General features: G+C 35.1%; 1 protein-coding gene across 1 annotated transcript; it reads left to right on the top strand.

Annotated features, from left to right (window-relative positions):
* Positions 1-395: 395 nt before the first annotated feature.
* LOC134839665 (endoplasmin-like) lies at positions 396-14,554 on the top strand. Its single transcript, XM_063855288.1, has 7 exons — positions 396-528; positions 595-694; positions 11,252-11,393; positions 11,475-11,914; positions 11,996-12,107; positions 12,578-13,984; positions 14,112-14,554. The coding sequence occupies exons 1-7, from the start codon at positions 480-482 to the stop codon at positions 14,214-14,216; spliced, it is 2,355 nt and encodes a 784-aa protein (XP_063711358.1). The 5' UTR covers positions 396-479; the 3' UTR covers positions 14,217-14,554.

The following is a 14,554-nucleotide window of genomic DNA, read 5'->3' as shown; positions in this document are numbered from 1 at the left end:
TTGGTAGCTGAGATTCCGTCAGTTGTTGTTGACTCATGACTTGGTTTTACTCAATGGGGGGCAAAAAAGCCTTCACCCGTAGGTATACTTGAAAAAAAATTCGATTTTTCTCTTTCAAAATGTAGAAATCAGAAGGCAAAAACATTCTACCTTCTACTTCTTAGCAGTTTTTGTTCAATTGACATTACTTTTACCGGATACCGGTTATCCTGGTTTGTTGCTGAAGTCTAACATGTCCTTATAGTTTATATCAGAAGGAGCAATGTGTATTTCTTATCGTTAAATTTATCAGATGTTTTAAAAGGGACTCGTTTTTGATAACAATATTTCTCTTTTTTGAAAAATTTGAGCATGTTAGGTCAATCTAAACCAATCAGAGTTGACCACGAAGAAATTCATCATTGTATTACAGATAGTTTGCCAGAAGCAGAAATTTGCTTCAGAATATTCAAAAAATTGTTTGTTACCCCTGTACAGCTATGATTGACAAGAAGTTTTACTTGTTCGTTGTCGGTGCCCTTTTAATTGGTAATATATTTCTTCCGTATTGATGTTCTATTCCCTTTTATGGTCTGAATTTAGTGTTCGTTATAGGGCTATCTATTGCAGAAGAGACTATAGCCGAGGAAACTGTCGATGGAGATGTAGGCAGTCATGCCGATGGTTCTAGGACAGATACCGAGGCAGTTCAAAGGTATGATTAAGTTTTTTTGAGGCCAGCAACAATAAACTCCAGTTTGAAGCAAGGATTCGACCCCCTCCAACCAACCAAAGAACCCCCTTTGGTATTATGTTTTGACATCCATTTTAGGCCGACCTACCCTTAGTTTTTGTAAAGGCGCCTTTGGCGCGAATAAATTCTAATTTTGAAGGAGAGTGCGCCCCGAAGGGACGCATTCGACAAATTTTTTCGAAAATCCGCCCCCCCCCCCCGCGATAAATCCTACATCCGCCCCTGATACCAATGATTTCATGAGTGCTACCAGCTACCGGAGATTTTGATCACTGACTGAATTACAAGTGGCTCATTAATTGATAAAAAAAATTTCCAGAGCAAGTTTTCTCAGAAATCAAATTTTTCAGCAATTTCATAGCAAATGATCTTAGCCACTCTCAGTATTAATATTTGAGTCAAGGGAGTGCTCAGTATATAACCCAAATCCAGGTTTTTGACTAGAATATGCGATGAAGGGACTCCTGAAGCTAACTTTCGTTACTATGATTTTTTTGACCTGAGTATTCTTCATAAGACAAAAAAAACGAGAAAAAAAATGCCAAGAGCAGCAGATTATTCTGGTGATCAAATTGTGAGTTTTTGCCATGTGAGGTTGTTTGTCCAAATGTCGTGTATAAATTAAATAAATGAAACACTAAAGTAAGTCTTTATTTGGTAATCGGTTGGTTACCATGATGTTTTTAACCTGATGTATTCTATAAAAAGAACAAAAAAAGTGTTGATTCTTGTCGATTCAATCATTCACAGTGAAAAATCATTAAGTAATTCGCTGCGATTAGTAAGCGGTTAAATTGATTGCAATTTGAGATTATTTTCAGGTTAACAAATTGTTAAACAAAATCATTTGAACCATTTGATATACAAGCGGACTAAATTAAGCGCGGCTACTGGTCTAGAATGGCCGCGTTACAAACCTAGTTTAGAATTATGGTCCCAAAAAATTGCCTTTGCTCCAAGAGAAAAGTCAAATAAACATTAAACTTATTGTAGATTAAAGATAAAGTTGGTTTTTGAACCGAATAACATGAGAATACCCTACTGGACAAAATTAAGCTCAAGCAAAATTTTAATACTTTAAAAGCAAATTACATGAAATGGGTTTTTAAGTTTTAATAGCGGAAAAGGGGCACAAATGAACGTCTGCAAGCATATTATCGTCTGCAGTTCATCGGCTTTTTTTGAAATGGTCGATTTTGTTAATTTTCGTCCAAAACATGCTCATGTTCGTCCAAACATGCTCGATAAATCCGGTGAACCAGGAGGCCACGGAAGAACTTTAATTCTTTTTCCTCGCAAATATTCTTCACTTGGTTCGGCAATACGTGGAGTTGCATTATCTTGTTGAAAAAACTTAATTTCAGGGTCCTGTTGCATAAATGGCACTACTTGGGGTCTCAAAACTTTATTCATGTTTCGATCGCTGTTCAAATGTCCTTCATTGAAATTTGAATTGGTTGAAAACAACAATGAACTTAGTGAGTACGCTTATATAGGTCTTGGTGATTTTTTTTCCAAGAAAAAGTCATGAATTTTGTTCACGCTCGATTTTGATTTTTTTTTGCGGTGATTTGTTTTAAAGTTCAGTGCTTGTCCATTGTTAAAAGGATGGCAAACTCCTATCAAACAGCAAAAGTGAAAAGCTCACGAAAAACCTGATCAATCTTTAATTTCGAAAATGCAATTTAGGTATCCGATTTCCCAGCTTGATAAAAGTTCAAACTGCCGATCCAGTTTTCTCAAATTGTGTTAGCTTGGAAAAAGTGTCCATCAAAAATTGTTCTACAAGTTCAAAGAGCTTTAAGGCCATCTATTTTCTTCGAAATTCAAAAATTGTCTGTTGGCTAATGTCATGCCAGCACAGACCATAATTCTTTTTTTTCCAGCGATCAGTTTGCATTGCATTCTTTTTTTTTGATTGCTGGATAATTCTTCCATAGAGAACTTCTTTCCATTGTCTTTTCCAGCGCGAAGTTTTGGTGGTGGCAAAAGTTTTCGGTAATTTAAACAATTTCTTTGGACTATTTGACTTTTTAGTGGTCTACAACGAAAACCGTATTTTTGTAATGTTTTGGCAACTGTTTTTTGGCTAATAGTCCCAGAAGTTCCGTTTTCGACTACTGTCAGAAATGGGTCTGCGCAAAAATCTCGAACAATTTGTCATTTTTCGCCACGGTGGTTTTGGTCGGTCGGCGACAGTGCCAGTTAGAATAAGATTTTGCCAAATTTTTTGAACTGCTGATTTTAGACATCAAAAAAACTCGCGATTCTTCAAAAGTTGACCCAAATTTAATTGCTCTAATTATTTGGTTTCTCTCAGTAAAGTTGTAACGAACCATATTCAATGTTAACTTTTCAAGAAACAACAAACCAAACCATTTCCTTTTTAAAAATATGCAAATATGACCAAACTATTATAAAAGTTCCAAGTGTGAAAATTGCTGAAAACATCTAGACTACAAAATCGATGAATATCTTTTTAACGATTATTTTTTTGAAATCCCTGGATACTAGTATCATGATTTTCACATGCAAGAAATTTCTAATATCCGGAATGTGCCAACACTATTTAGCACTAGTGGTTTTTTTAATGAAATTATTACATATCAATTCACTGGAAAAACTTAGTACTAACTTTGAAAATTGTTTATGGGACCACTGGTAGTTTTTGGGGACCAAACTTCAAGAGTACCGTAATTTTTTCTCCAGTTTTTCCAGATTTCAACGTTGTAAGTGGCTTCTGGTCACCGGATCCAAATTGTTCAGAATGATTCACTGTATCATATGTAAAAAGAGGATTTACGCCTAATGTTGTAATTTGCTAGTTAGCTTGCCATTTGTCCATTTAATGATCGTTTGAAAGAAAAATAAATTTTTCAAAAATATGGAAAGGGTAAGTGGACCGAACGGGAACAATTGAAGAAAATCATTGTTTCCGGGGACGATTTAAACTAAACTTAACTCTCTGGGGTTGGCAGTCGACTACGGTTGTAATTTCGTTTGCTATTAGTGACTCGCCAATTGGCACCGAATGGATAATTCGGCCAATTTGAGTGTTTTTTCCAACAAAACGTCTTGAAACTACAGAAGCTTTTGAATAACGGTTGCATAAAATTGTCATTGCTTTCAAAATTAGGCATCTGAATAACCCTAAAAATAAGATAACTTGCTGAATTTTTTGAATATCGTCCCTATTTATTAAATTCTTTTTAGATAACTCTATTGCACAACGCTAAATTGTTATCAAGCCATTTTTTTACCATATTTTAATATCTTTTTAATTAAAAGTATGGCTTCCCGTTGTAAGTATGGCTTCCCGTCACCGGATCCAAGTTGTTCGGAATGATTCACTGTATCATGGGTGTAAAGAAGGTTTACCCTAATTGATCTAGTTTGGTTGTTGGCTCGCCATTCGTCCATTTAATGGTTGTTTCATGAACAATGATTTTTTAAAAACTAAAAAAATTTCAGTAAATCAAACGGGAGCAAGAAAGGCTTTGTTTTCGGGGTCGATCCTACCAAAACTAAACCTCTGGGGTTGGCAGTAACTACGATTGTATTTCGTTTGCCATTAGTGACTCGCTTTTGAATTAACTCTTTTTTAGATATCTATTTTAGGCGACGCTGAATTGTCATCGAGTTTTTGTTTTTGACCACGTTTTAATACGTTTTTAATATCTAATTGCTATTTCAGTTCAGTTTGAAAACCGCTACAAAGTAAAAGTGTAGCTTTTCAAATGGATGATAATCTGTGTATCAATTTTTTCCTTACACTTCTGGATATTATATCTTGATTTTCACATTTCTACTAGTGTTCGTTATGTGCTAACACATGACGTGTCTTTTTAAAAATGAAATTATTATAAACATCAATTCACCGGAAAATATACTACATTCAAGAACTTCTCTGTCTGACTTATATATGGGACCACTGGTAGTTTTTCGGGACCATCTGTTATATATTTAAATGCGGGCTTCACTATCTCGCCATGTTTAAGCTTTTGCAACGTATTATTTTTGCATGTTAAGATTTTTTTTTTGATTTTTCACTTTAAATTCAGTGTTTATTTCATCAAGTTTGAAATTAGCAACCCAATAGTAGGATATTGTCAGAGTTTTCCCAGGTTTTGCGATTCTGGCCTCCATATATGAATAACCAAATCCTTTTAGCTTACGAAATAGGCAATTTTCGAGATTTTTCCAAATATTTCTGGAACATTTATTTATTTTTTTAAATTTCTCAATTTTTGCAATTCTCACCCTGTACTTGGGTACTGTCAGAGGTTTCTCAGAGGTCCCAAATCTTGCCTCCAAATCTCACTTCCCAAATCCTCGTAGTTTTCGAGATATGACGTTTAAACTTTTCAAAAACTTAGATTTTAAAAGTTTCAAAAACGTTGAAGATCTCAATCTTGTTGTTGGATATTGTGAAGGTACTCTCAAGAGTTGAGAATCTTGCATCTGATTATGGCTGCTCAAATCTTTGTATTCTTGAGATATGACGTTTTTTTTGGATTTTTTCAAAATTTTTCAGAAAAATTAGATATAAAAAATTTCACAAAACTTGAAATTACCATCTCTGTAGGGAGACTCTGTCAGGGTACTCTCAGAAGTTGCGAATTTTGCCGCCAAATATGACTGATCAAATCATTGTAGTTTTCGAGATATGGCGTTTTTATGATTTTCTCCGAAATTTTCAAAAAAACTTAAATGTTAAAAAATTCCAAAATTTGAAGGTCTCAATCCTGTTATTGGAATCTGTGAGGGTGCTCTCAGGGGGTTGCGAATCTTGCCTCTGAATATGGCTGCTCAAATTCTCGTAGTTTTTGAGATATGACGTTTTTTCGGTTTTTTTTTCAAAATTTTTCAGAAAACTTAGGTATAAAAAATTTCGCAGAACTTGAACTTTTCATCGCTGTAGTGAGGCTCTGTCAGGGTAATCTCAGGAGTTGGGAGTTTTGCCTCCCAATTTGACTGCTCAAATCCTTGTAGTTTTCCAGATATGACGTTTTTTGTGATTTTTTCAAAAAAAAAACTTTCATGAAAATTAAATTAATTTTTTTTCTTCAAAATTTGAATTTCCTAATCTGTAGTTGGGAGGCTGTCAGAGTAATCTCACGGGTTGGAAATTTGGCCTCCAGTTAAGAATGCCCAAATCGTTTTTGTTGAAGAGATAAGACGATTTTTGTGATTTTTTAAAGAAATTTTCAGAAAACTCAAATTACAAAATAATTAGTTTAAGTGAAACTTCCAGCCCCGTAGTTGTGTACTTTGAAAGATTGCGATTATTACCATTAAAAACACTGCTCCAATTTTTGTAGTTTTCGAGATGTGAATACCTTTTTTCGAAAACTTAAGGTGAAGTTTCTCAAAATTTGAATTGCCCAACGTTGTAGTTGGGTACTGTAAGAGTACTCTCAGGAGTTGCAAATCTTGCGTCCAAATGCGACTGCTCAATTGCTTTCATTTTCCCAGATGTGAAGTTTCTTAGTTTATTTTTAATTTTTCGAAGAACTTATATTAAACTTCAAAATTTTATGGTTTTTCAAAATTTGTATAAAAACTTGAATTAAAAACTTGGTAATTACGAACCCTGTAATTGGGAGCTGTCAGAGTATACTCAAAGAATAGTTTTTTGAGTTGTTGAAAGTTCGAAGCACCGGAGGTGCGCTACACGCTAGTTCTTCGTAAACCAGTAACGAAATTTCCTCTTCAATTTTTCTATAATTTCAGCCTTGTAAGTATTGCTTTCCGTGAACGGATCTAAATTGTCCGTAATTATTCACTGTATCGTGGTTGTAAAGAGGGTTTACCCCAATCGATGTAAACTTGGTTTTTAGCTCGCCGTTCGTCCATTTAATGATTGTTTCACGAACAGTGAATTGTTCAAAATAAAAAAAGATCAGTGGACCAAACGGGAGAACAATCAAAGAAAATCATCGTTTCTGGGGTCGATATCACTTAAACTAACTCTGGGGTTGGCAGTCGACCACAGTTGTAATTTCTTCTGCCATTAAAGGATTCGCCAATTGGGACGGAATTGTTAATTCCGCCAATTTGAATTTTTTTCCACAACTTCTGGAAACTACGGAAGCTTTTGAATAACGGTTGCATAATTTTGTCCTTGTTTTCAAGGTAAAATTAGGCATCTGATTAACCCTAATAATAAGATAGTTTGCTGAATTTTTTGTTCAATTTGATTATTTTTTTGTAATTAGTCCCTTTTAATTAGCTCTTCTTCAGATATTTGTTTTGGACAACGCTTAATTGTCGAGCTATTTTTTGACAATATTTTAATACAACTTTTTATTTCAGTTCTAAGTTTGAAAACCGCTAAAAATGTAGATTACAAAATTTTTGATTATCTTATTGATTGTTTTTTTTTACACCCTGGATACAAGTATCATGATTTTCTTATACTAGTTTGTACTAGTATTGATACTAGTTGAAATTTCTACTAGTATCCGGTATGTGCCAACACTTTGTGACGTGTTTTTAAAAAGGAAATATCAAATCACCGGAAAAAAATAGTACTATCTTCATAAACGTTCCTATCTGACTTATATATGGACGACTGATGATTGTTTGGGACCATCCTTCCAAAAGATTACCGAAATTTGGTCTGCAGTTTTTCCAGTTTTCAACGTTGTAAGTATGGCTTCCCGTCACCGGATCTAAATTTTTTGGAATGATTCACTGTATTATGGTCTAAAGAAGAGTTACCCGAATTGATGTAATTTCGTTGTAAGCTGGCCATTCGTCCATTTTATGATTATTTCGTGAGAAATGAATGCTTTAATCAGAGTAAAAAAAGGTTCAGTGAACCGATCAGGAACCGATCAGAATCTTTATTTTTTGGAATCGATTCCACCAAAACTCATCTTCTGTAGTTGACAGGCGACTGCAATTAAATTTTCGTTTGCCATTAGTGAGTCGCCAATTTGCACGGAATGGTTTATTCCGGCAGTTTGAATGTTTCTTCTCAAAAAATGCGAATAAACGTTTCGAACTACGGAAGCCATTGAATAACGGTTGCGTCATTTTGGCATTCTTTTCGAGGTAAAATTAGGCATCTGAATAACCAAAAAATAATAAGATAACTTGCGGAATTTATCGTTCAAGTTTTTTTTCTTGAAGAGCATCCTTTTTTAAATTTTTTTTTCATATATCTGTTTTGGACAACACTTTATTGTCATCGGTTTATTGTTATTGACCATGCTTTATTACGGTGTTAAGATTCCAAATTAAACAATTCGGGCGATTTCAAATTTTTGCCAGTAAATGATTTTTTGATAGTTCCCTCAGTAAAATCTTTTTATCTATTATTTATTTGACTGCGAGGTTCTTTATCTCTCCATGTTGAGGCTTTTTCAAAATAATATTTAGCATGTTCATTTTTGAATTAGTTTTGCGAAAAAATTTATGCACGTTAAAGCTATACCGTATATTGTAATTTTTAATTTTTTTTTTAGTTTTTGAACGAACCTTCCAATTGAAAGTCTAGAATTGAGGCTGTGGGTATGATACAAGCATGGGAAGCGAGGTATTAAAAACCTGCTGAAGCGCGATTTTGTTAAGTTTACATTTTTCCTGTATTCTTAACGAGAACCTTAAACCTTTTGGTTTGTGTTTTTGTTCGAACTTCTTTTCTAGCAAAACTATTGTTGGATGCTTTCTGGGTTCTTTTAAGGGTTGCGAAATCAGTCTATGTTTTCGATTTCTATAATCTCTTATTTAGGAGACAACTATTTAAGCGATTTTATTCGAAAAACTTAGATTTAAAAAAATTTGAAATTCGTAAACGTATAATGGGGTGCTATCTGGTCACTCTCAGGTCTGCAAATTTTACCTTCAAAAATGACTACTTGAATTTGATAAACCCATCCCTATAGTGGTTTGTTTTCAGGGTACTTCTGTTCTTTATCAGAAATTGTAAATCTTGCCTCCATTTTTTGATTGCTCAAATCGTTTCCCGAGGTTTCCGAGATGTGCCGTTTTATGATTTTCAAATAATTTAGAGCCTGAAGTTTTTTTAAATTCGAATTTCCTGACGCTATAGTAAGGTGCTGCTAAGTTACTCTCTCAGGGTAGCATCATGGATAACAAATATTGCCTCGAAACAGTCTGTTGGCTTAGTTGTGAAATATGAGGCGCAGTTGTATGCTGTCCGTAATTTAGGGATTTATTTAGAGTTGAAAATTCGATTTGAAACCCAGTAGTTTTAGGAATTGACCATTTTAGTCCACCGTTAAATTGACATTTATTTAATGACATAAAAAGCGTTGTTAGAATCCCAGTCTATTACGGTTGCATTTAACTTCGTTGTTCTTTCATATATTTATATACAGAAGCAATTAATTCTCATCTTCATCAATCTGTTTGAAGCACCGGGGTTGCAATATACTCGCTAGTATCTTAAGGGCAGCTTCAAAAGTTTTGTTTTTGTTTTAATCAATTTGAAGTACTTCCTTGTGTTTTTCTTCAAGTGGATGTGGTCTGGAAGTGAAGCGCAAGGTTTTTGAATGAGACTTAACTATAAACGGCGAGACCATAATTCTACACAAGTAATCGATCAATGTTTCAGCTTTTTGAAAAGGCTGCTAATGTTAATTTTGGACAACATTTACTTCGAGCGTCATCAAAATTTTTACATAGACCAAGAGCAAATGGTCAGAGCTACCCTCTATGATATGTTAATTGCTCGGTTTCAAAGTCTTGACAATTTAACCCGGGTCTGAACATGCCAGATTTTCTCTTCTGCACAAACCTCTTGAAAAGTTAGAAGCCGGCCAGGAATTTTTTCAAATTGGAAATGTGCCGTTACATGAAATTTTCGGGTTGTTGGTTTTTGTTGTGTTTTGACGGCTTCGTTGGTTTATCACGGAATTTTCATATGCTGTACGCAATTATGGTGCCGCATGAACACTTGAATTCTACTAACTGTATTCACGCATGAACACTTGAATTCTACTTGCAGTACTTCAATTGGATGGAAATTAAGAGAAAATTGTAATCGTTTTGTTTAATTTAACACAAGTATTCTACCAAATAAAACTATCAAAAAAATCGTTTCCTGGTAAAACTTAGAAAATGCTATATCTTTGCTGTTTGATTTTATATGGGACCATATTAGTGTTTGGGGATGATACTTTTAAACTATGTGTTTAACGGGACCATACTTCAAAACGAGTACCCACTTTTCATTGAAGTTGCTAGTGTTTTTGGTTTACTCCTGTAGTTTGTGGAATATATCCAGCGGAATGAAAAATTAACATTGATTCATTTTTCTCTAATTGGGTTAATTTAACCAAAAACGTATCAATCATAAATTGCAGAAATTCAAAGAGCTTTAGGGGCATAGGTTTTTGAAGTTCGAAAGTTTTTTTCATAAAAGACTCCTGTTTTCCAACTGTCTGTTTTTTTCCTGTTTTCCAACTGTCTGTTGGCTATATCTTCTTTTGTTCAATTCAAATTCATTTGCTGAAAGGAATGCAAATTACGCTCTCGAGTAACAAAAAAATATGGTGCGCAAAATTTGTTATGAATTCAAGTTCCAAAATGCAGTGAAAGACTTATATAGTCCTTCATGATTTTTTATCTTTTTTTTTTCAGGATACAGTCTTAAAAGGTGCTTAAAAGTGTCTAATAACTATAGATGTGCATTTATACATATTGATGCATTTATGAATGCACTTAGATATATATGCACTTTTTGAGTTCAACTGAAATTAATCGGCTGATAGTTACGTAAATAGCACTCTCCAAATACGAACGTGGAAATGGGACAAAAAACGTGAACGATTTTTAGTTTCGAACTTCGAATTTGATTTATAGATTTCCAGCGGAAGAAAAACTTTACCTGTTGATCCAGTTTTCTCAAGTTGGGTCAAATTATCAAAAAAGCGCCAATCATAAATTGTTCTAGAAATTCAAAGAGCTTAAAGGGCATCTGTTTTTCTCTTTGAAATTCGAAAGTCTACAGAGTCAGTGTTTGTTTTATGTTTACTTGCGTTCATTACTCTTTTCCAATCTTCGATTGGCTAAGTTCAGAATTGCCAACGGATTTATCAATTAACCTAGTTTTCTTTAACTCAATTTTAAGGAGACACTTCAATTATAATTGATTCGTTAATTTGAAAAAGCTTTAATGTGCTATTACGCTTGCGATTGTCAAACCGAAAGAGAATCACTTGAATCATTTTACCTGGGTTCATATCAAATCAAAAGTACAACGTTAATTTGCGCATATGGCGAATAGGTAAAGCACCTATAAAGACAAAGGTCAATGGTTGGAGTCCGGCCACGACCTGCTTTTTCTGTAAAATTTTTGTCGAAATTCTGTTTGTCTGCTTTTTTCTGTCTACTTAGTTACCGCATCATCAACTTTGTCCAAAATGTGGTCATTTCATACCCGAATTAGAAAATATTTCAGTGTATTCTGGTTTCCAACAGTCTGATGGCTAGGTTTTGAAATAGATTTTAATTTAATTGAGTTCCTGATTTTTGTCGTCTGCCTAGAGAGGAAGAGGCCATCAAGTTGGACGGGCTTAATGTGGCAGATATGAAGAATTTGAGAGATGCTGCCGAGAAGCATCATTTCCAGGCCGAAGTCAATAGAATGATGAAATTGATTATCAATTCACTGTACAAGAACAAGGAGGTTAATTTGCTTATTTTTTACATTGGGTTAACTTAGATTTAATTTAGATTTTGTTAAATGAATAGGCGTTGGTTTATGTAGATTTTCCTGAGAGAGCTAATATCAAATGCTTCTGATGCCCTCGACAAACTCCGATTTTTATCGGTCACAGACAAAAGTGCACTTGATGCAACGGAGGAGCTTTCCATTAGAATCAAACCAGACAAAGAGAATAACCTACTACACATCATCGACACAGGAATTGGAATGACTAAAAATGATTTGGTGAAAAATCTTGGGACAATAGCCAAATCTGGTACGAGCGATTTCATTCAAAAGATGCAAGAAGGCGACTCGAAAGCAACTGACCTTATTGGTCAATTTGGCGTTGGGTTTTATTCGTCATTTTTGGTCGCAGACAGAGTGTTTGTCACATCAAAGCACAATGATGACAAACAACACATTTGGGAGTCGAACGCTGCTGAATTTTCTCTAGCGGAAGATCCGCGTGGTGACACACTTCTAAGAGGGACTCAAATAAGGTACAGATGTCTGTAGTGGAACACCTTGCCATCATCAATCCATACAATATTCTAGATAAGATTAAATGATTTTATTTTCAGCTTGCACATGCGACCCGAGTCAATTGAGTTCTTGGAAGAGAACAAACTGGAAGATCTAGTGCGAAAATACAGTCAATTCATCAACTTCCCTATCTACCTGTGGAGCAGCAAGGTAAGATATTGTTAATTTTGAACCGTCATAGCTTGAAAAAGCGGAATTATAGACAATGATTTGTCATTTAAGGTTTTTCCCGTCCTAAATATTGTCCTTGTTTAATGTGCAAGTAGTGAAGTGAATAAAAGTAGTGAAGACACTTAAAAAGGTCATAACTTTTTTCTTTCAGCGTAATAAAAAAAATAAAGATATAGTTTTTTCAAAAAGGGTTGATTTTATCAAAAAAGTGTCAATCATAAATTGTTCTAGAAGTTCAGAGCATTAAGGTCATTTTTTAAAAATTAGAAAATTTAGATTTTTCAAAAATTGCGTCAGTATTTTATCGGTTAACTTTCGTGAATTCACACTTTTACAACTGTCTGTTGGCCATGTATTTATTGAAATTCAAAAGTTGAAGAGGTAAAAAAAATTGTAATCAATGTTATTTTTCGAATGGCTATGTTTGATGATAATCAAATCTATTTCAGACAGTAACAGAAGAGGTTGAAGATGAAGCTTCCGATGCCACAGAGAAACCACCAGCGGACGAAGAAGCTGATGGGGACGAGGACTCAGTTGTCGAGGAGGAAGAAGAAGGTGAAAAGGAAAAGAAGACAGTTGAGAAGACTGTTTGGGATTGGAAGAGAATGAACGAAGCCAAGCCAATCTGGTTGAGACAGACATCCGACGTCACGGACGAGGAGTACAAAGAATTCTACAAATCATTCACTAAAGACAGCGAAGATCCACTTGCCTATACTCATTTCACGGCGGAAGGAGAAGTCACTTTCAAGTCCATTCTTTTTGTGCCGAAAACAGCACCTCATGATTCATATACTGACTCACCGAGCATGGATAACATCAAGCTGTACGTCAAGCGAGTATTTATTGCAGACAAGATTGACGATCTAATGCCGAAGTACTTGTCCTTTATCAAGGGAATTGTTGACTCAGATGACTTGCCTCTGAATGTATCCAGGGAAACTTTGCAGCAGAATAAATTGATCAAAATCATAAGAAAGAAGTTGATCAGAAAAATTCTCGATATGTTTAAGAAGATGGACGATAAAGACTATGATGCCTTCTATAAGCAATACGGAGTTAAATTGAAGTTCGGAATCATGGAGGACAGCGCAAACAAGAACAGGATTGCGAAGCTGCTCAAATTCCACTCCTCCAACTCCAAAGACGAAATGACTTCTTTGGATAAGTACATTGAGAGAATGAAGTCTTCACAGGAGAACATTTTCTTCATGGGAGGCTCTAGCGTAGCTGAAATTGAGACCTCGCCTTTCGTTGAGAAACTCCTCAAGAAAGGATACGAAGTTCTATATCTGACGGAACCCATTGACGAATACTGCATTCAATCATTGACTGATTACGAATCGAAAAAGTTCCAGAACGTCGCTAAAGATGGTCTTAAGATTGGTAAAGACAGCGAAAAAAAGAAAGAACTTAAAGAAAAGACAGAAGAACAGTTCAAACCTCTCACGACATGGCTCAAAGAAACTGGATTGAAAGACAAGATTGAGAAAGCAGCCATTTCTGACAGATTGGATCAGTCACCGTGCGCCCTTGTAGCTTCACAATGGGGATGGTCTGGGAACATGGAGAGAATCATGAAGTCCCAAGGATATCACCGAGAGAACGAGGGCATGGCTAATGTCTACTCTGGAAAGAAGACATTGGAAATCAATCCTAGACATCCTCTGATCAAAGAGTTGCTGAGACAAGTAGAAGCGGATGCCTCTGACGAGAAGACAAAAGACATGGCTGAAACCCTTTTTGACACTGCCCTGCTGAGGTCTGGCTACCAGATATCAGACATGCCTAACTTTGCTGGTAGAATTGAAAGAATGCTCAAGACGAGCCTGAATATCGACGTAAACGAAGAGGTATGAATTCATTCTCTATCTAAATTTAGTTTTTGCGTTCACCTCGCCGTCAGCAAATTGCATAAATAGACATAGCTTTATCTGAAATTCACATATAGTACTGAATACTAATCAGTGATCCTTTTAGGTTGAGCCTGAGCCTGAATTCCCTGAAGATGAAGAAGAAGACGAAGAGAAGACCGAGGAGAAGGAAGGCGAGGATGAAGATACAGAGCCCAAGGATGAGCTCTAGCTTACCACTTTGATGAACAACTGGATACCTCCAGCCTCAGTACAATCCAAATGAAAACTAATAGCCAAATACTATTACTGTAAAAAAAATTATTGCCTACGGTTTTCCAATCTCATCACTGAGTGCCATTTATATCAAATCCACCTAGCGTGGTTCATGTGTGGAAGATGTGATTATGATTATGCAGTAAAAGCGGTATTTTGTGTTTTGAATTAATGTTGTTAATATTTGTAAGCGTGTTTACAGATATAGTTATTTCTCTAGTGTTGATTTGAGGACACTGTTGATATCTTAATTTGTCACAAATCAGAGACTTTAATAAAATTTTACTTGAAAAA

This window comes from Symsagittifera roscoffensis, chromosome 2 (genome assembly GCF_963678635.1).
Source record: "Symsagittifera roscoffensis chromosome 2, txSymRosc1.1, whole genome shotgun sequence".
NCBI classification, from domain to species: Eukaryota; Metazoa; Xenacoelomorpha; order Acoela; family Convolutidae; genus Symsagittifera; species Symsagittifera roscoffensis.
Note: the sequence above shows the minus strand (reverse complement) of the source record. Positions and strands in the feature narration are given on the sequence as shown.